The 18,804-nt window shown below is 40.8% G+C and overlaps 4 protein-coding genes and 1 long non-coding RNA gene across 15 annotated transcripts; 3 read left to right on the top strand and 2 right to left on the bottom strand.

Annotated features, from left to right (window-relative positions):
* Arp3 (Actin-related protein 3) lies at positions 1-2,861 on the top strand. The gene is made up of 6 exons (XM_076819512.1): positions 1-188; positions 892-1,072; positions 1,188-1,502; positions 1,564-1,878; positions 1,967-2,185; positions 2,631-2,861. The coding sequence occupies exons 1-6, from the start codon at positions 148-150 to the stop codon at positions 2,808-2,810; spliced, it is 1,251 nt and encodes a 416-aa protein (XP_076675627.1). The 5' UTR covers positions 1-147; the 3' UTR covers positions 2,811-2,861.
* A 434-nt stretch (positions 2,862-3,295) lies between these two features.
* Positions 3,296-7,948, bottom strand: Nulp1 (Nuclear localized protein 1). 3 transcript variants are annotated; one of them, XR_013086385.1, is made up of 9 exons: positions 7,417-7,948; positions 6,873-7,240; positions 6,557-6,785; positions 6,224-6,477; positions 5,239-5,548; positions 4,857-5,150; positions 4,295-4,488; positions 4,042-4,199; positions 3,296-3,941 (listed from the first exon to the last, which is right to left on the bottom strand). XR_013086385.1 is itself a non-coding variant. In XM_076819494.1 (8 exons), exons 1-8 carry the CDS (start codon positions 7,546-7,548, stop codon positions 4,175-4,177), a joined length of 1,806 nt encoding a protein of 601 aa, XP_076675609.1. In that variant the 5' UTR covers positions 7,549-7,948; the 3' UTR covers positions 3,296-4,174. The 3 variants fall into 3 exon arrangements, 1 of the variants encoding a protein (XP_076675609.1); XR_013086384.1 differs by having other exon boundaries at positions 4,046-4,199; XM_076819494.1 differs by having other exon boundaries at positions 3,296-4,199.
* An 867-nt stretch (positions 7,949-8,815) lies between these two features.
* On the top strand, positions 8,816-10,977 carry LOC143372898 (uncharacterized). The gene is made up of 6 exons (XM_076819525.1): positions 8,816-9,202; positions 9,357-9,416; positions 9,497-9,619; positions 9,711-9,924; positions 9,996-10,187; positions 10,271-10,977. Exons 1-6 carry the CDS (start codon positions 9,113-9,115, stop codon positions 10,564-10,566), a joined length of 975 nt encoding a protein of 324 aa, XP_076675640.1. The 5' UTR covers positions 8,816-9,112; the 3' UTR covers positions 10,567-10,977.
* On the bottom strand, positions 10,837-17,139 carry LOC143372856 (uncharacterized). Of its 3 annotated transcripts, none has more exons than XM_076819469.1 (8): positions 16,629-17,139; positions 16,164-16,465; positions 15,664-16,028; positions 13,552-14,055; positions 13,294-13,466; positions 12,447-13,208; positions 11,551-12,090; positions 10,837-11,471 (listed from the first exon to the last, which is right to left on the bottom strand). In XM_076819469.1, exons 3-8 carry the CDS (start codon positions 15,698-15,700, stop codon positions 10,998-11,000), a joined length of 2,490 nt encoding a protein of 829 aa, XP_076675584.1. In that variant the 5' UTR covers positions 15,701-16,028; positions 16,164-16,465; positions 16,629-17,139; the 3' UTR covers positions 10,837-10,997. The 3 variants fall into 3 exon arrangements, with proteins under 3 accessions (XP_076675584.1, XP_076675594.1, XP_076675600.1); XM_076819479.1 differs by having other exon boundaries at positions 15,664-15,956; positions 16,197-16,465; XM_076819485.1 differs by having other exon boundaries at positions 15,664-15,920; positions 16,197-16,465.
* Positions 13,766-15,409, top strand: LOC143372910 (uncharacterized). Of its 7 annotated transcripts, none has more exons than XR_013086388.1 (5): positions 13,766-13,900; positions 14,158-14,554; positions 14,665-14,771; positions 14,847-14,947; positions 15,071-15,409. It is a non-coding gene; the product is annotated as an uncharacterized LOC143372910 (long non-coding RNA). The 7 variants fall into 7 exon arrangements; XR_013086387.1 differs by having other exon boundaries at positions 15,068-15,404; XR_013086392.1 differs by having other exon boundaries at positions 14,826-14,947; positions 15,068-15,396.
* Positions 17,140-18,804: the final 1,665 nt, after the last annotated feature.

The raw sequence follows: 18,804 nt of genomic DNA, 5'->3' as shown, positions 1-18,804 counted from the left end.
ATGATAAAGCCTTTATCGCTATAAGTAAGGTGTGGTTTACTGCAAATTGCAACTGATCGCAACTGGCAAGTAATAACTCTCAAAGTCTCGGTTAAAGTGTACGCCGTTAGGATTAATCTGTAAAACGACCGAGACGAAGAGGACACGATGAGCCGCCTTCCCACCTGTGTAATCGATGTAGGCACAGGGTAAGGAGATTTCGGCTTTAAGAATTATTTAATCCCGGCAGAGAAATAGATAGGCTAGGACGTGACTAATTTATGACACATGACATTTTATGCGTCAGATAGGCACTCCGAAATGAACAGAAAATTTCTCATACTTATTCAATATTGTTCGCCACAGTTTCATTATTTTCTTATGTTCAATTGTTATTGTGTAAACAATAAATCTTTACACTTCTATATTTACGAAAGAATAATTCTAGTCATATAAAAATTAATAAATTAGATACGTATACTCTTATGTATATATCTTTATTGACTCCCCTTGGGATTACAAGGCCTTCCGCTTCACTGTTTTTACTTAATTCTACTTAAAAGTACTCCTTACACTTAATCTATGTGTACATTTCTCCTTCTAAGTTTTTCAATTTCCTGTCTCCGCCCATGTCGCCTTCTATCGCATACTCTCGTCTACCTTTCAATCCTCTTTTTTCCTTTCCCTATGCATCTCTCTCTCTCTCTCTCCCCCCCTCTTTCGCTCGCTCGCTCGCTGTCAACTTATTCTACACTAACGTTATCTATATCCTACTTCTTCGCTCCCCACATTCATTCTTCCCTTCCCATACTATTATATTCATATAAATATTTAACATTACTCTATTAAAGCGATCGTTATTTGTTAGTTTTCTATTGGAAGAACAAAGTACAATCGCTTGCATTTTTATAGCTACACGAAACTGGGTTTCGCTGGGAATAAGGATCCACAGCTTATGATACCATCCGCGATCGCTATTAAAGAAACAGCAAAAGTTGGAGATACCAACACCAGAAGAATCACAAAAGGTGTCGAAGATTTAGATGCTTACATCGGCGATGAAGCTTTCGATGCCACTGGATATTCTGTAAAAGTATATATCGCCAAACAGCAATGTACACAATGGCATTGCTTAAACATATGTTACACTTTCTAAAGTATTCTGTAATTTCTCACTGTCGCTATAAAATATCTCGATTTCTGTTTAGTACCCAGTTAGGCACGGGCTAGTAGAAGACTGGGATTTAATGGAAAAATTCCTACAGCAATGCATTTTCAAATACCTCAGGGCAGAGCCCGAAGATCATTACTTTTTACTCACGGAACCACCATTAAACACGCCCGAGAATCGGGAGTACACGGCGGAGATAATGTTTGAATCGTTTAACGTACCGGGCCTTTATATAGCCGTACAAGCGGTGCTGGCATTAGCTGCCTCTTGGGCAGCTAAAAACGTCGAGGATAGAACATTAACGGGTGTTGTTGTCGACAGTGGGGACGGAGTAACGCACGTGATTCCAGTTGTAAGTACAATGAAGTAGAAAATAAACTTTCTCATATTGACCGGTTCGCTTTGTCATCTAGGCGGAAGGATGTGTCATTGGAAGCTGCATAAAACACATCCCTATCGCTGGACGCGACATTACTTATTTTATACAAAGTCTGCTGAGAGAACGTGAAATCGGAATACCACCCGAACAGTCGTTGGAAACGGCTAAAGCGATAAAGGAAAAGTATTGCTACATATGTCCCGACATTGCGAGAGAATTTGCTAAATACGACAGTGATCCTACGAAAATAAAGAAATACAAAGGCGTGAACAGTATTACCAAGCAACCTTTTGTCGTAGACGTTGGATACGAAAAGTTTCTTGGACCGGAGATATTTTTCCACCCTGAGGTATGTCTGTTTAAATTGAAGTTTATAGAAATAGAATTCTGCGCTTGTGCTCGCGCAATCGTCTTATGCATTTTATTGTATCTCTTAGTTCTCTAATCCGGACTTCACGACACCGTTAAACGAGATCGTGGATGATATGATACAAAATTGCCCGATAGACGTTAGGAGGCCATTGTACAGTAACATCGTGCTATCAGGTGGTTCAACGATGTTCAAGGACTTTGGTAGACGATTGCAACGCGATATAAAGCGAATCGTTGATGCTCGTCTTAAATTTAGTGAAACATTAAGTGGAAGTCATATTACGGTAAGCTGTAGTTAGTATCGCATGCTTTAAGGCCGTCGCCCAGTAAGTTTTCGTTGAGAAAATTTTCGGGTCGCTGCTGTTCTGTCATATGAGCGATGTGTGACGACGAATTTGTTATAGACGGAATGTTTCTAATGCAAGGAATTGTATGCTATTTAACTAAAAGCACCCAGCTCTCTTCTCTTGTGCGGACATTCTAACGGTAGATGTTTGCATCAGTAATATTCCGTCTATAACAAATTCGTCGTCACACATTGCTCATATGACAGAACAGCAGCGACCCGAAACGACCCGAAAATATTCTCATCGAAAACTTCGCTTCGGACGAAGAATTCACTTTGGTCGCCGCGCTTTGGCCTACTGGACGACGACCTTTATGCATGACTTCTGATTTCTGAAATTCATGAAATGTTAGAGTAGACTGCAATTACGTGTTTTATTTTAGCCGAAGCCTGTAGACGTTCATGTTATATCGCATCACAAACAACGCTGGGCGGTATGGTACGGCGGTGCGTTATTAGCAAGTGACCCTGAATTTTATAGAGTTTGCCACACGAAAAAAGCTTATCAGGAATACGGCCCTGGAATTTGCCGTTACAACCCCGTATTTCACAGTATACTGTAAAGTAAATGCAACTGTAATAAACAGAACATTTATATGGACCGATGGTCAAAATTCAACGTCGTTCGCGACTGTGAACGATTTATTTGATTTAAAACTTTCTCCGTCACTTCCGGTGATGTTAAATTCGATATGGAATGGGTGTTTCTACTAACAAGGTAACTACTAACTAAGACAGTTACAGGAAAACGCTCAGTATTACGCTAGCATACGCACACGACACATGTTTACGTACTCATTGATTATCACATTAATATGTAAGAACAGTTGTTCGTATTTAATAAAGCTACAAGGAAGATTAATTGAAACCATGACGGCGAGAACAATTACACATATATAACGCAGTTGTATAGATTTGTACATAAAACAATTCTATTGGAAAAATAATCATTGTTTTTTAACGAACAATCTTCATGGAATGATTTTCTTTCTCCTGCGCAAAATACTAGCATTTTAACGGCAGAGGTAATTAAAGGTCAACATCTGTGTAGAATTTTTGAAACAATAGTTTATTTATTATTGCAAATATACCTTTTTACGTATTTACAACTTCTTAACGAGCAAAATAGGATACGACTGCTTAAAAAGTTCCATGAACACTATAACAGTGATGATTCATCGTAACAAGATTGTACAAACAATTATTGCACAACCTTATACTTGTATGTATATCTATAAATGGTGCTCGCGTTATTACTACCCAGCATTTTTCTCGTACATAGCAAGCGTATTAAAACAATCGAAGACGAAAAAGTTTCATCGTTCGTTACAAGCAACGCGATTAGTTGCATGAATGTTTTGTTGATCAAGTGTCCGAATCATTTCATTCATTCCTGATCTCATATAACTTTGAACGTCACTATACCTTAGATCGTTGAATTATTCGCCTTCACGGTCGTCTTGATATGAGAGAAAGAAAAATATAGCTTTCCATTTAAGAAATTAAAGGCCACCTTCATTGAAAAAATTGATAGAATCATCGTTGCGTAGAAAATGTGACGAGACTCTTTTCTTCTTTCATTTCTTTTCACACACTTGCCATCGTACGAGAAAAACGCCGAGCAGTGATGACACGACCGCCTTGTATTATGTTGAATACAACTAAGCTATATGAAGTTTCAAAGGCTTCATTATCTAAAAGAAGAGAAAGAGCGACGGAGCCCATAAGTTTACGCTTTACGGTGTCCACTCTTAAATATTCGATAAATATTATATTACTTAATATGAAATGTACATACATTATCTTCATAAAACTTTGAAAAATATGTATACATGTATATTAATTCCCATGATCATTATTACATTGACAGTAAAAGTTTCGTATCTTAATTCGATTTGTTATCCTATAGTCGTAACGGCACTTTACCTTAAGTTTGTTCGTTGTTTTCATGACTAAAAGAATTTTACGATGTAATTCCTCGTAATAAGTACATTCCTTTTAGTTACAAAGTCTTAGAATTAGTATTATGTTATATGTGTATGCTTACAGTAAATTTACATCTTCATGGACAACGACTGCAACTTCTCCATTAAAGTCCGGGAGCAAAGACGAGAAGACAAGAGACAAAAGATTGAAATACAATCTGTTTGGTCTTGTATTCGTTGTAGGTCTTTTGTAAATATCAATACTATCCACGGGTGGCAGAGGATCGTGTGAGAGCACTGACCCAACATTCTGTATCTACGAACAATTTAAAAGCATACAGAAATGTTACAGAAATATGTATGCGAGTACATACATATAACGTACCCAGGGCCGGCGGAACCCATTATGCAAGTTATGCGCCGCATAAGGGCGCCAGCTGAAGGGGGCGCTAAAAAAAACATACATATATCGCACGCTTAGTAATAAAAGAATCCAACTCCCACATAAAGAAAAAAGTAAATATAATTATTTTTTATATTGTACTCCGTAAAGGAAAAACATATTAAATAGGAAACCGGTACAACAATTTGGGGGTGCCAAAAATTTTCTTGCATAAGGGCGCCAACCATCCTCGCGCCGGCCCTGAACGTACCAAATAATTGCATGTATAAAGTTTTACATACTTCTTGAACGTTCACAGTAACATCTTTTATGTCAGAGAGTATAATATGCCTCAGAATGTTCTTTGGCAGTTTCCCCTGATAACGTTTACTCCGCTTCACCTCGCAATACTTAACGTAATCGTCTTTAGAGTCGACGCGAGTTAACACAACGTGTACGTTTTCTTGTAACCACGGTAGAAGATCTGCCTCCTTCCATAAGCAGAAACTACGTGCCACATACAAGTTCTGTAACTTCTCTAGTGCTGGCGGCGTCGAAACTGCTGCTTTACTGTTGAAGAAATCATGGCTCTGTACCTAGAAAAATATTCTCTGTATCGATCGATCTTTAAATCCGAAGTAAACTTTCATTTTCGTTATTATTCCGAATGTAATTTAAAAGTACCTGCTCATCGGCTTTTATACCACATTTATCTAGTAAAGCAATCAACACGCCTGGGAACATTATTAAAGCATTTTGTAAAAGTTCACTGGCAGCCGTTCGATCGCCCGAATGGAAATGGGCCAGAGCTAAGCTGTACGCTATATTTGGCAGCTGCGTTAAATTTCTTGTACTGTCCCAGAGATCGCAGAATTCTATAAACCATTCGTATTCTTTCGCCCTTAAAGCATAAAGATCGAGAGAGAGGACCACAGCTAAAGGATCGCCTTCCGGATCGAGTGACAAAAGCAGTTTACAAAATTCCAAGCTTGTTCTGAAACGCAACACTTTGTAAGAAATTTGAAAGAGAAACTGTACATACAGCATACAAAAGGGATATTATTCCGAAAGGGACCGGTGTCCGATCGAGATGAGGTTTGGGGGGAGGGGTGTGGACCCTAAATCTAAAATTGTAGCTTCGGGTATTTATTAGTTTCCGAAATATTAATAAAAAATTATTGTTAACTTTTTTTTGGAAATTTTTATTAGATGTTGGTGCAGGCCTCCCTACCCGGAAACCCTCCCGTCCTGCCAATTTTTGTTTTTGAAATTTTGTAACCACAATCTCAGTTTTAGCATCGCCAAACTCACATCGGTTCGCTACCATGCTTTACGCGCCCGCGGGCGGGCGCGCGCCCCGACACTAATCTAGCCCCAACCAATACTAATACCCGGGACAAGTTGGAAAGTGGAATGCGTTGTGTCGGTATAAGTCAACAAAAATATTGTTAAGAGGGGGGACCGTGGTAAAGTGATTAAAAAAAAAATCGGTAAGGTGTACCCTTTAATGCACAATTGTATCTTTTGAACGCATGAATTGCCGAAGCTAAAATTTTATATTTGGGGTCTCTCCACACCCCTCGTAATACCCACCATGGTTCATCTCGATCGGCCACCGATTCCTTTCGGAAGTACAGCCGACAAAAGAGTTTCATAAGTTCGCGTTTACCTATAACACGCACGTCCGCCAACGAAGGTAAGATGTTTGAACAATGTGATGAATAGCGCACGGTTCTGTTGCTTTTTATAATCAAGTCTGCAGAGAGCAGTCGTAACGTTAAATAATGGATGGAAAGCACATTCCAAGCAATACAGCGCTCGTTCTGTGAACTCTGCAGCCATTGCTAGATCTTCGCTGAGCTTACATAGTTCGGCTAATTGTAACGAAGCGTCCACGTGGTAAGAGTGCGCATTGATTACGTTCTGAAACAGAACGTCGCTAGTTAGACTCCACGAGACTCACGAGTTCTTCTGGCAATACACAAATGAGAACGTAACGTACAACGATACTTTCAGGATTTAAACTTTCGACGGCCTTCAAGAATTTTAATTGAACTTGTCTGTACGAAGGGCTGTGATCGTACATAAAGTATTGCACGTTAGGCGTCGACTCTACGGTGTGGTCCAAAGACATCGAAAGACCGGACTTATTGATCGGCGGCCAAGTGTCCCTAGGAGACACTAGCCAGGTTTTCTTTAAATGACCAGAACGACCCCTATTTCTTCTATTGCTGTTAAGGCGAACCATTAGCCACACACAATTTAAATACAACCCTTATTTTCTACGCCCTTACGTTAAATAAATTATATGTACATACTTTTGTTCAGCTTGTATCGTTTTGCTACCAAAAATCTTCTTCAGTTCATTGTAAGGATTTAAGTGTTTATGGTGCACCAACAGAACGTCTTCTTTCGACTTTTGCTCCACCCATTGAGCGCCATTCGTGCTTTGGGAACTACAACCCGCGAGAGGTTCTCCGAGTAGTCTATTCACTTCCCTGACTGTTCTTTCAATTTCATCTACGTCTTCTAGCTCTTTAGACTCGACGCTCGGTGGAGGCTTAGAAGCTTCTACCTTCTTTCGTTTCTTCTTCCTCTTTTTGCGCTTGGCCTCGCCTGTGTAACTGTCTTCGACGACTTGCTGCTCTTCATGTTCTGTCTCGTCAACTTCAGAATTTTCATTCAACTGTGACCAAAAAATGTATTTGCGTGTGGTACATATGTATGTGTAATAGGTGAAACAGGATTAAATATTCGTAGAGCTAAAGAGAAATCTTTGACGACATCTTTTAAATTCTGGAAACTTATGTTAGAGGGTGTTGTTGAGAAGAAGGTTGTATTACTAAATAATTCGAAACGTACCAGATCGAATACGTTAAATGTTTTGGACTTTACAGCACCGATTATGGAATTCTCCACCTCACTCTCGTTTTCGCTATCTTTCTCGATTAAAACATCACCTCCGTACACTTTTTTCATATACCGTGTGGACATTTTAGATGAAATTAACGTTTAGTCGAGAGGAGAAAGAGTGGACCGAAAGCAGGCTGGAATCGCGTAAGAAGTTATACAATCAATTTAAGAATGACAAGTCTCGCCCGTTGGCTCGCTTCGATTCCCGATTCTCACGAACTCCCGTTAAAATCCAAATGGTTCGCCACTTGTCAATTTTCTTGATCACGAATACATTGTAAAAGCATGATTGAGCATGGTTACTGTAGACTGTAGATGCACAGAGCAACTACATACCCATCATGATGTATGCACGCGTCACAGAACCCGAATTTCTCTTGGAACATTCTCAAGATTCTCAAGTGTTCCTTAATTCACTGTTCTTAAACACTCTCATTGTCAGTTGCATATTTTGAACGAATGTAATCGTTCATCATCTATTTACGTATAACAAACATACTACTAGATTTACTTGATTTGAATATCCCGCTCGCATAGACAACCAATTTAAATGCCAAGGTCAAGTAAGGACTTTAAAGCAGGGATGCTAAGGGTCCGTTCCGAATTTCCGATTCACGCATTGAGTGCAGAGATCGCAGCGCAGGTTCATGCGTTCTCGAAAATGGAACGGGTTTTCCTACGTTTCCTGCGAAATCAAAATGGATGACAAAGAAACGTTGTTTACAATAACCTTGATACTATTAAATAATAGTGATAATGAAATCAGCAGCTGTGATTCGTCTGATGAAAGCGAAAATGAAGATGATATTAACTTGCCATTTATAATCGCAAATATTATACATATTATTAATTAAAAACAAAACACACAAATTGGGACATTCACCTTACTTCGTTTTCGTCATCGTCATGTGTAGTCAAGAGGGGAGCATGGCAAGGGTGAAGAAATCTACCGCCAATTCACGCAGCATAAAAAAGACAAAAATCTGCTGTGTTCAGGTTGCTAGTCTGTCAAGATAAACGTAACCCAGTTGGTGTCAATCAATCATAACCTGCCAAGTCCACGCTAAATGCGTACATATAGAATAAATGTATGTATTTTAGATTGTAAGGGAGGTATTGTAAATTATTAATATTAAGCCAATTAACATTTTTTCGATTCCTTACGGTGCTGAGCACCGTTCTGAACGGTGCAGACCTGTTCCGTGTATATAGATGTATACCTGCGTCGTCCATATTTGTTACGCCACACTAGTGCCACCATTCCCGCGGTGGTAGTTTTCTTTGCCAATTGCAAAGCGGATAAGAGGATCTTATATTCTTATCCTCTTTGGCCAATTGGTGTTCGTATCGTATATGCCACGTGCGTTTATTAGCTGCTGAACGTTCTCCTCGTTCTCGTTCTTCATCTAATATATAGTAGCGGCTGAAACTTCCCATCATTTCAATGCGTTCAGATTAAACAATATTTCATCATTCGGTCAACTATTATCTTTACTCGAGTTTACGATAACATGTTTTTCACCAGCAGGTGACGCCAGGAAGAATCGGAAGTGATCGGAAGAATAAGCGCCAAGTGTCAGCGAAAAGTCTTCCATATTCTACGGTCTCATTATTTAATTAATCGTAAGATTTCTACAGCATCGAAATGAATTTGAAGAGCGTTAAGAATAGACTAAAAGATGAAACGTTGGATCTTAGTTTATGCGACCTGAAGGAAGTGCCTGTTCGAGATATCGTACGTCAAAACATATTAATATTTACTGTCAAATATTTATAAACTGTTTCGGTTATCCTAGCTTCTATTACAAATATCACAGACCTATCCTAATTTCTTTTACCGACGAGTGTGCATTAAATTCAAATACCAGAATCCGTTTTACTTTTTCCAGGCAGCTGTTAAGAAAGCAACGCATTTGGATTTATCGAGTAATCTGTTAACTTCCTTGCCTGTGAGTATTATTCCTTCCCCCTGGTATTATTTTGTATCTATTTCTACCGCAACTTCTTCATAAATAATAATCTTTTTTAGAATACTTTTGTCACTCTGAAACAAATCAGTAAGCTAGATCTCAGCAGGAACATGCTAACGGAAATTCCTGAAAATTTTGGAGAACTGAGACAATTGAAGCATTTGGATCTTTACGCGAACCAGGTACGTCGAATCTGTGCTTTATCGTAAATTTCAATAGCTCTGAATCTAAACCTAAACCACTCGATTAAAAGAGAGATAATTTTTTTCGTAGATTAGCAGGTTACCTCTCAGTTTAAGCGAATTAAAGAACTTAAGGTGGTTGGATTTGAAGGAGAATCCACTAACTCCAGCCGTCGCTAGCGTAGCTGGTCCTTGCAGTAATTTAAGCGAGTGTCAAGCTTGCGCTCGCAATATCGTCAGCTATCTATCACGCGTAAAGATCACTATCGAAGAAGAGAAATTACGAAGATTAAACATCGCTACTAGTAATAACAAGAACGATGAATCCTCGAACGTTTTGTCACGTTCTATGCGTTGATAACAATCTTACTTTTAGCGGAAGCGGAATCAGATGCCGCACTGGCCAAAAAGGGGGGAAAGAAGAAGAAGAGGAAAAAGCAAATCGAGAAGGATAGTAAACAGAATTTGGACAAAAATGGAGGTAGCCTGCCGAGCGAAGTGAATAGAAACGAAGTAGAAACACCAATATCGGTACAGAATCATAAACACTCTAGTAAGGAACCTAAAGGTAAGACGCTTTGAACGTACCGTATTACTACGATTCTTCCGTCGCATTAATTTAATTGATTAATTGGGATTGTAACGTGCCAGTTGCAGGCAACGCGTGCTGGTCCCTCGTGTCCATGGTTCTATGGCTTTTTCTTCTCAGTCTAACACTTACGTTAATCATCGTGATTCTGCCGATGTATTCGAAAGAGTCCGATGTACTCATGAATTACATAGAAACTAACACGGGTGTTCCTCTGAAGGCATTTCAGAAGCACAGCGTCGACACATTCCAGTCTTCCATATGGATCGCAACCACGTGGATGAAAAACGTTTCTGATAATCTGTATTACGCTTACGAGAAGAACTTCCAAACGATTGGGAACGTCGCTAGCGAATAGTTAGATCAGGCGTACATATTTATATAAATCGAAATACATACTCTTGGGATCGTTATAATCGGACGACGTATGAAGTTTGTCCACGTCGAAGCGTGACGGGGGATTTTCGCGTTCGATAGCAAACAGAATCTTGCACGAACGCAATTTTATACTTAAAACGTAATGTATTATTACACGTATCAAAGATAATTATTTATTCCACGAAATGAATAATTATTACAAACGCTAAGCATTCCCATGCAATACAAATCTGTTTGTCATAATAACTAATTGTAAGTATAAAAGATAATTATTTATTTTACGAAATGAATAATTATTACAAACGCTAAGCATTTCCATGCAATACAAATCTGTTTATCATAATAACTAATCTACTGTCTTTGGTCTGTAAATATCATTTTATCGAAAACATTTCTCATTGTTTATTGTTATTACGCATCGTTGGTCACATTCGTTTTACTTAGCAACATCGACGGCGCTATCTTGACGGACGCTTTGCCAAAAGAGTTCTCCATCTTGTTGATCAACTTTTGAAACGTGTTCATCCGCATCAAACCCTGCTGCTCCTTAAAATCGCCCGCCTCCTCGAACCCGCGAACAAACCGATTCCGCGACCTCTTCTCCAAGCTAGCTTGGGTCCTCGTTGCATCCTCGCTGTCTGTTTTACCAGAAACCTCGTTCTGTCGCGCGGTAAAGTCGGCAAGTATAGCGATATCGTCGTACAATTCTTCTTGTTGGTCGGCAATGACATATTTACGAGGCTGATTCGATTCACTGCGCGGTGTCTGATAGTGTTCGTTATCTTGCAGCGATTGCTGCAAATAGTCAGTGTTGTCGCACATCACCAAGGTATCGGCATCCACTCGACCAGCGTCTGCAACGTAATTTAGCTTCCTCCGGCTCCCCTGTAAATTCATTAGAGCGTATTATTTTAAGTTTAGTAATAGGAAAATGTTGGTTGGCAGAGAAATAAGCTAATCTCACCTCATCTAATTTCCACGCATCCTCGTCTTGATACTTTTCGCGACAGGCACTCACGTCATCGTACAATTCTTGCTGCTCGATCGCGTCGGCGGCAATCGTCGGCGGTTTCACGTAGATCGGTCTAGGCGGAGGCGGACAGGTGTATGTTGATTCTTCCACTTGGAAATTTTGTTTAGCTTCTTGAGCGGCCATCATATAGGTCACGTTCTCGAAAGTTGCCGATTCTTGGACGCTCGCGGACGACGCCGCTGCAACTGTGCGCTTCATCTTCTTCTCCATTTTCTGTGGAGAATCCTTTCTGCTTCTCACTCTGTCCAGGAACGATTTCTTTTGCGGCGACTTTACCGGCTCCTCGGTTTTCACAATTTTCTCCGTTTTGTCCATTTTCACACTTTTCTCCGTTTTGTCCGTTTTCACAATTTTCTCCGTTTTGTCCGTTTTCACACTTTTCTCCGATTTGTCCGTTTTCAGACTTCTCTCCGTTTCTCCCGCCTTCTCCGTTCCGTGGCTCTTGGCCGATTTTACGTTCGAAAGCAAACTCTAGATAGAAAAAGTTATAGAAATAGATTAAAGCGTGTGGAAATTTTATTTTTTTTATTTATTTAATTCACTTGTACGGGTAAAACCCATTTGTTAACAAAAAAAGGATAAATCAAAAATCGTAGAGACACGTTACTATTGAAAACATAACAGAGGTTACAAACACAGGCGATCGAAAAGAGTACATGGTTACTCAGACCTATTATCGAAACTACCGCTCTATAGACACTTGTCTTAAAAGTAGGAGATCCATTGAAAAAAATCAACATCTTTACAGTACAAATTTGCCATGTCACATATCCTGTTAATGGGCTCATCGTTAGACAGTGGAGAAAAAAGGGGGATAATACAGTTACCTCAACATTGTCGTAGGATACAAGTTTGTCTTGTTCATCGGCGATCGCGATGTTATTGGTCTTCAGTGCGACCATCGAAGTGGCATCGTCATAAATCATTTGATTTTGCGTATCAGTCGATCTCCTCGTGGTTGATTCGGAATTCTTCTTGCTTCTCTTCTTCTTTGGTTTCTCTTTGGACTTGCTCTCGGCTTTAGCTCTCGCGCCAACATCGTCGTAGGTGACGAGTTCCTCTGGGCGATTGTCAGGGGACTTAGCCTTAAAGGTTTTATCAACGTTTCCGTAGCAGTGCATGGACTCTTTCACGTCTTCGATTCTGTGATAGATATCTTCTTCCTCCTCGTCGGGGCATTGATAAGAAGAGGACGAACTGTGGACCGGTAAGGAGGGTAATCTGCGCGGGATACGAGCTGGCAACGGAGGAGGAGGTGAATTGGTGATTTCTGGGGACGGGGATGGGGACGCCTCGATCGGAGGCAAAGTGAGCATTTTTTCTTCATCCCCGTTAGTAACGTTGGCTGCGATTAAAGAATCTTCGAGAGCTGCCTTATCGGCGAGCAGAGAACTTACATCTTGATATTGTTCTTCTTGAAAATTCGAGTCTTGTCGGGACTCGGATTGCGGGGCGTCGCTTTCAAGGGCTACGGCAATCAAAGTTGCATTTGCCTTTGGATGCTCGTTATTCTTATTCTTTTTCTCGTCGCCCAACTCGCAAATCTTCATTACCCACTGCTCCATATCCAGCGGGGTCTTGGCGACAAACTGAAACAATATCGATCGAGGTCGGTAATCGTTCCTTCTTTTTTTTTCACTTGTACGACAAGAATTGCACCGAAGCGGGGGTTACCTGAAAGGTTCTACTGCCGGGACAAAAGATCTCGAAGGCGGACTCACTTTTTCGTTGATCTCGGGCAATAGCGTTCGGCGCGGCCCGAGCCATGTAACCGCGAATCGGTAGGATCGTGGACGGACGGTTGTCTCGATTATTTCCGTAGATCAGCAAATGCCGCCCTACCAAACCTACGAGGTTCGCTAAGAAATAATTGCTCGTCCCTCGGCGGGATTAGCGCAAATTCGAGAAGCAGGATGATGGAATCGTACTTACCAACCCAGCACAGTCGGTATTGCTCGAAAACGAACAGCTTCTTTCCTTCTTTCCTGTAAAGAGGGCCGCACTTCTGGCATGTGTTCTCGGTTTGCGCCGCTGACAAACTCGCATAAATGTCCGTTAATATATTTTCCAATTGCTGTTGCTTCTCTGGGTGTTGGCTAGTTTCGGGATTCGCGGCGGATAAAGTGTCACTGGTCGTCGATCCAACGGTTTGGAAGGCCTCGTAATAATCTTGCTGTTGCTTCTGCGGCGAGTTATTCTCCACTTTCACGTATTCCTCGGAATCGACTTCCGCTTTCGAAGCAGCTAGCAAACCCTTCGGCCCAGCTGCGCTCATATCCAAGTAAGGCTCCGGCGACGTCGACCTTCTCTCCACCCTCCTCTCCGCCATGGACATGGTCAAAGTATCTTTTGATCGTACCAGCAAATTGTCTCGAATACTCTCCAAGGCGGTCGGAAGCTTCACCTCCCGCAGACATTCTAAAAACTGCACTACTTCTACGGACAAACGCATTCCTCGGTTCACTCCTTTCTCATCGAGATCCAAAGAAAAGAACACTGAGGTCGTTTCACGACTAATACTTCGTACTTTGCTTACAGGGGAACATATCGAAGTGATAATGGCCGACTTGGATGCGACTTTGGTACAAAGTAGTGGTTACAAAAATATTTCACACGTATCTTTTTTATCGGCCGACGTTCGTGTTGAAGGGGTGAAAATGACCCTCGAAGGGTGAGAAACGTGTTTGGTCGAATATCTTGGAAACTACTGGAGCTACGAGAACGGTGTAAATAGCAAAATGCTGTGCTTTCTAATGAGGAATGCAGCTGTGTAAACAGATTCCAAAAAATTCCCTTTGTTTAAATAATATATTAAAAAAACTGTATTCCTTATTAGAAAATACACCATTTTGCAATTTACACTGTTCTCCTAGCAGCTTTTTTGGTATACTGGTTAAAAACAGGAAACGTCCCCACTTAATTTTCTGTTATCAAGGTAAGACAAAAAATTATTTATAAAGAAAATTATATAAGAAAATTAAATTCATTGAACCTTGTTTCTTTACTGATGGACTAGAGTATTAAAACTTATTTTTCTCGATAAAGCTGTTTTGTGACGTTCCCTGTTTCCCCCTACCCTTCACGCCCATGTAGGGTGACTGTACTTAATGTCGCCCATGTTCCTAATATCGCCACTCGCTACATCTCGCAAAGTAAGCACTAAAATTTATCGTTTATGCACTGAATTAGTACCTAACCATATGTAGGAAGACATACTGTGATTGCAGCATCATGTGATCAACGATTACGCAAAGAGGAATATTTTAGTGAATCTTAATAGTGTAAAAATTTATTGGACTTCCACAATTTCACATCACGTTCGGAGAAGGTAAGTCTAGTAATTCTGTGAATGCAAGAATATCTACTAGAAATACCTAATTAATGATGTACTTAAGGAATGAAATCGATTCAAATAATTTTCGCAATGAAAATAGCGTTTTTCTTTTAGCAGTATGCGTGTTCTCAGCACCGCCTACCGGAGAACAATGGTTTCGATGCAATGTTCGTTGCAGCTGGGGTCATGAAACGTGCAGCCGAAATAAACTTTATTTCTCCAATATGTACATCCGAATGTAAAAAATAAAATATTTGAAAAATCCTATTTCTAAATTTTTGTAATAAAAATAAAATCAAAGATGTGTAAAAAAAACATTTGTACAGCAAGAAATAATAAAAGCACATGTGAAAATGACTTTAAAAACGCATATATACAAGAATTCATCAATATTTCTTGAGCAGGCGATATTAGGTACACTTTCTTCAGGACCCGATTTTTGCATGTCTCACGTTTTTTTATTCCTAATTAAAAATTTGTAGGTTTCAACCATTCTAACTTATGCCACACGAAAGCTGAATAATTTCTCTTTACTTCGAAACGAACTGCACGCAAAAATATCAATTATTATTTAATTGCCAGCGACTTAACTTTTGCCTGGCGATATTAGGTACAGTCACCGTACCCTCGGCGATATTACTTGCGAAACGACCTTGATTGCCTAAACTCCCCCCGTCCGCGATAAAAGAAAAGTTGGAGAGCAGACTTACCTCGAAGTATAACAGTAGGTTCACCGTCCAGACCCATTGCCGCGCTCAATTGTCGTTTCTTAATTCTTTTTGATTATTCACCGCCGCGGTTTCACGCGGCTCGACACGATGCCACTTGCCTTCTCGCGTCCACGCTGACTCGTGTTTATCAGGCAAAGTAAAAAATCCTTAGGTGCCAACAACAGCGCTTAGTCGCTTCGACCGTCGTTATAATTTCCTACAACTTTTCATCATTCCAGCAGAAATTCAACAGGATGCTGCAATAGACGCAACGCGGCAGATAAAACTGCTTCCTGCCAAACATGGTTCGCGAGATATGAAAATAAAATCAGCGGCACAGGCAACGGATGACAAACTCCTTTAACCTTCAGAGGGCCGGGCTCTACAGTGGCCACCTAAGGATTTGGAAACTTCGCCGACCACTTTGGTGGTATACATAAATATTAAGTAAACAATATTTACAATTTCCATAACAAAATCCCAGCTCTGTAAAGGCTAACGAATTAATGCCGCGCCCAGTCTCTTCGCAATACCTTCCTTAACGCCGACCTCAGCATCTCTTGCACTGACGCATCAGGTTTTATCGACTCGATAGGATCAAGCGGCGCGCAAACTTGTGTTTACCTTGTCCGTATCAATTTGTATCAACATTCAATCGGCGCCGAAGGCACTGCGCGAACCTCGGCGGTTGTATTTTAAAAGAAATTAATTCCCATGTGCCTTTTGGTATGTGGTTGGGCGACGCGCGCCCCCGAACTTTCCATCGGTTTTTAACATCCAATCGAAGCGCAACGCTATCGACCTGCGCAAGTAAAAATTAGCGAGCCTCGAGTAATCTGCTAGCGGATTAGATTTTATATAGCAACGCTTAATCCTCCAGGCGTAGCGCGGAAGCATTCGCAGCGACTTTCTTAAACGTCGCGAGACCTGAGTTAATCGTAACTTTTAAAGGGCATCGCACTCACCGTTTGCCAACGTTCGCTGAAATATTATTAGCCCGGCGTTGACGATCGCATTACTTTCGATGCTTGCGATATCCTTCACCGTGGCCGGCAGCCAGCCAGAGGAACTCACTTAACAATCGTCCGATATTAGATCGAAGGAGGAAAGCTGCACGTGGGAGCAGCCCGAGGGCGTTGCGGCCGACTCCCGCAAAGACACTGCGTCTCTCTGTCCTCTGACGCTGTCGTTTACACTGACGATGACGCTGGCGCTATTGCCCCTGGCTGGAATCTTTCGGGCCGCCTTGCTCCTCGCTGCCCCGACGAGCAGCTCGCTCACTCCTTTCGATCGTTCTCTCCTGCGCTAATCTGCCAGCCTCGTCACGTTCGCGGCATCCTCCTCCTTCGGCCGGGTGCTCTCTTCCTCGCGCACCGCGCGGCGACGTTTTAATTGATCATTCCAATTGACAGAGCATGAAACGTCCGAGAAACAAACAGCCGCTCGCATACCAAAGTTTCTCGCCGGTTTCTCCGTGAACGTTGCTCGATTTCGATACCCCTGGGACGTCTAATCGTCCTAATCAGGTCTTCGTCGCGTAACACACTCCGGCTGCAAATTTATAGATCTCTCATATCAGCGTCGGGGAATCGTGACCCGCTCGCTATCGAACGGTGTACACAGCGTTTTCTACCGTAGCGCGTGTAGAATACGTACACAGGATTAAAGGAAAGATGCGTCACGACTTATGCGCTATCGGAAATCCGCGGTCGCTTCGAATGAATTCAGATCGGAGCTGACGTACAGTGGCGGGCGAAAGGAAGTTTACATACTTCATTAAAACCGACTTGAAAATAATAAAAATGTAATGAACAGTAAACAAATATTTTTTCCCTTATTTAATCTACGATTCTAGTATTTTTTATGGCGACTCAGATTTACACACTGCTAATGACGAGGCGCCGACTTAGAAGCTATGAGAGTCGTAGATTAAATAAGGGGGAAATTTATTTTTTACTTTTTAGTGCATTTTTATTATTTTCAAGTCAGTTTTAATTTTTTTCTAATTTTTTTATAACTTCAAAAGGGGGTGTTATTGTGGTTTTTACACGCAGGTGGCGAGAAATCAGGGGTACGAGACCAGTCGACATTGTTTTCGAACGTTATTACAGTAACCTGGGGTGCGAGTGGTGAACCGATCATAAAAGCGGAGCGCGCGACTCGCGGAATAAGGTCGAAAATCGCTGATTTCGGGAATTTTTCTTTACGCGTTTGTAGTTCAGAGCAACGTTGACTAATTTTGATGAAATTTTCAGCATGTATACAACTTACTTAACTCTACAGACGAGGTTTTTAAATTTTCATTACCAGCTCAGAAAAAAAGTTTTAAAAAACGACCTTTACTATTTTTTCCGCTATTCCGACTAATTGTATTTTTTTTCTTCAAAACGACGAAACACGGCATTTAGCAAACTAATCCTTATAGCTTTTCAAGAAAAGTCAAGTCGTTCGGGCCAATTCTAAAAAAGTTATGCGATTTTAAAGTATGTAAACTTTCTTTCGTCCGCAACTGTATGTATTTCGTCTATTAGAAAGGCGAAGGAAATTTAGCGACTCTACAACGTTCGCTTGGAATTTATCCTGTCGTCTTAATTTACATTGAAACTTCGCGTCCACTAGCGACAATTGACAGCGACGATTGTAAGTAACTGAATCATAGTGCAGCGTTCGTTTTTAAATATTCATCTAAATGTTAAGATATATGGTCGTTGATCGAAAGGTACGACTCCATCGTAACGGTCGCACCACCGATCAAATTATTTATCGAGAAATGTTAATGGCAATTATTTACAAAAGAGCAGTCCGCACGGATTTCGATGATCTTCAGATATATTGTAAAAATTAAAATTCTAAACAACTTTTTCCTATACATGTTACCATCGCTCGGCTTTAGTTATGGAGATATTTGCAAAAAACTGTTATCGGTAGTTGGTTTGGGTTAAACTTTTGGGAGATTTAAGGGGAGGTTCCGGTCTAAAAATAGATTTTTTTATTTCATTTTTCGAATGTTTAACCTTTTAGGAATACGTGTTTAAAAGGATTTGTTGAAATTCGTAAAATTCCTGAAGTTGTAGGCAAATGCATAGGTAACACCCGGCGGCCACTCGGCACTCACGTAAAACTTTAAACGCGTTTTTCTCG

This window comes from Andrena cerasifolii, chromosome 1 (genome assembly GCF_050908995.1).
Source record: "Andrena cerasifolii isolate SP2316 chromosome 1, iyAndCera1_principal, whole genome shotgun sequence".
In the NCBI taxonomy this organism is placed as follows: domain Eukaryota; kingdom Metazoa; phylum Arthropoda; class Insecta; order Hymenoptera; family Andrenidae; genus Andrena; species Andrena cerasifolii.
Note: the sequence above shows the minus strand (reverse complement) of the source record. Positions and strands in the feature narration are given on the sequence as shown.

Bases quoted from the DNA above. Each gene is read 5' to 3' on its own strand.
- Nulp1 (XM_076819494.1), bottom strand. From the start codon at position 7,548: ATGTCCACACGGTATATGAAAAAAGTGTACGGAGGTGATGTTTTAATC. The intron at 6,786-6,872 runs GTATGTACATAT...TCGCCTTAACAG, and splicing joins ACGATACAAGCTGAACAAAA to CAATAGAAGAAATAGGGGTC. The intron at 4,200-4,294 runs GTAAGCATACAC...AAATTCTTTTAG, and splicing joins CATGAAGATGTAAATTTACT to TCATGAAAACAACGAACAAA.
- Arp3 (XM_076819512.1), top strand. From the start codon at position 148: ATGAGCCGCCTTCCCACCTGTGTAATCGATGTAGGCACAGG. The intron at 1,073-1,187 runs GTATATATCGCC...ATTTCTGTTTAG, and splicing joins CCACTGGATATTCTGTAAAA to TACCCAGTTAGGCACGGGCT. The intron at 1,879-1,966 runs GTATGTCTGTTT...TGTATCTCTTAG, and splicing joins AGATATTTTTCCACCCTGAG to TTCTCTAATCCGGACTTCAC.
- LOC143372856 (XM_076819469.1), bottom strand. From the start codon at position 15,700: ATGGGTCTGGACGGTGAACCTACTGTTATACTTCGAG. The intron at 13,209-13,293 runs GTAACCCCCGCT...ATATTGTTTCAG, and splicing joins CCGGCAGTAGAACCTTTCAG to TTTGTCGCCAAGACCCCGCT. The intron at 11,472-11,550 runs GTGAGATTAGCT...ATGAATTTACAG, and splicing joins ATGCGTGGAAATTAGATGAG to GGGAGCCGGAGGAAGCTAAA.
- LOC143372898 (XM_076819525.1), top strand. From the start codon at position 9,113: ATGAATTTGAAGAGCGTTAAGAATAGACTAAAAGATGAAACGTTGGAT. The intron at 9,203-9,356 runs GTACGTCAAAAC...TACTTTTTCCAG, and splicing joins AAGTGCCTGTTCGAGATATC to GCAGCTGTTAAGAAAGCAAC. The intron at 9,925-9,995 runs GTAATAACAAGA...TCTTACTTTTAG, and splicing joins AAGATTAAACATCGCTACTA to CGGAAGCGGAATCAGATGCC.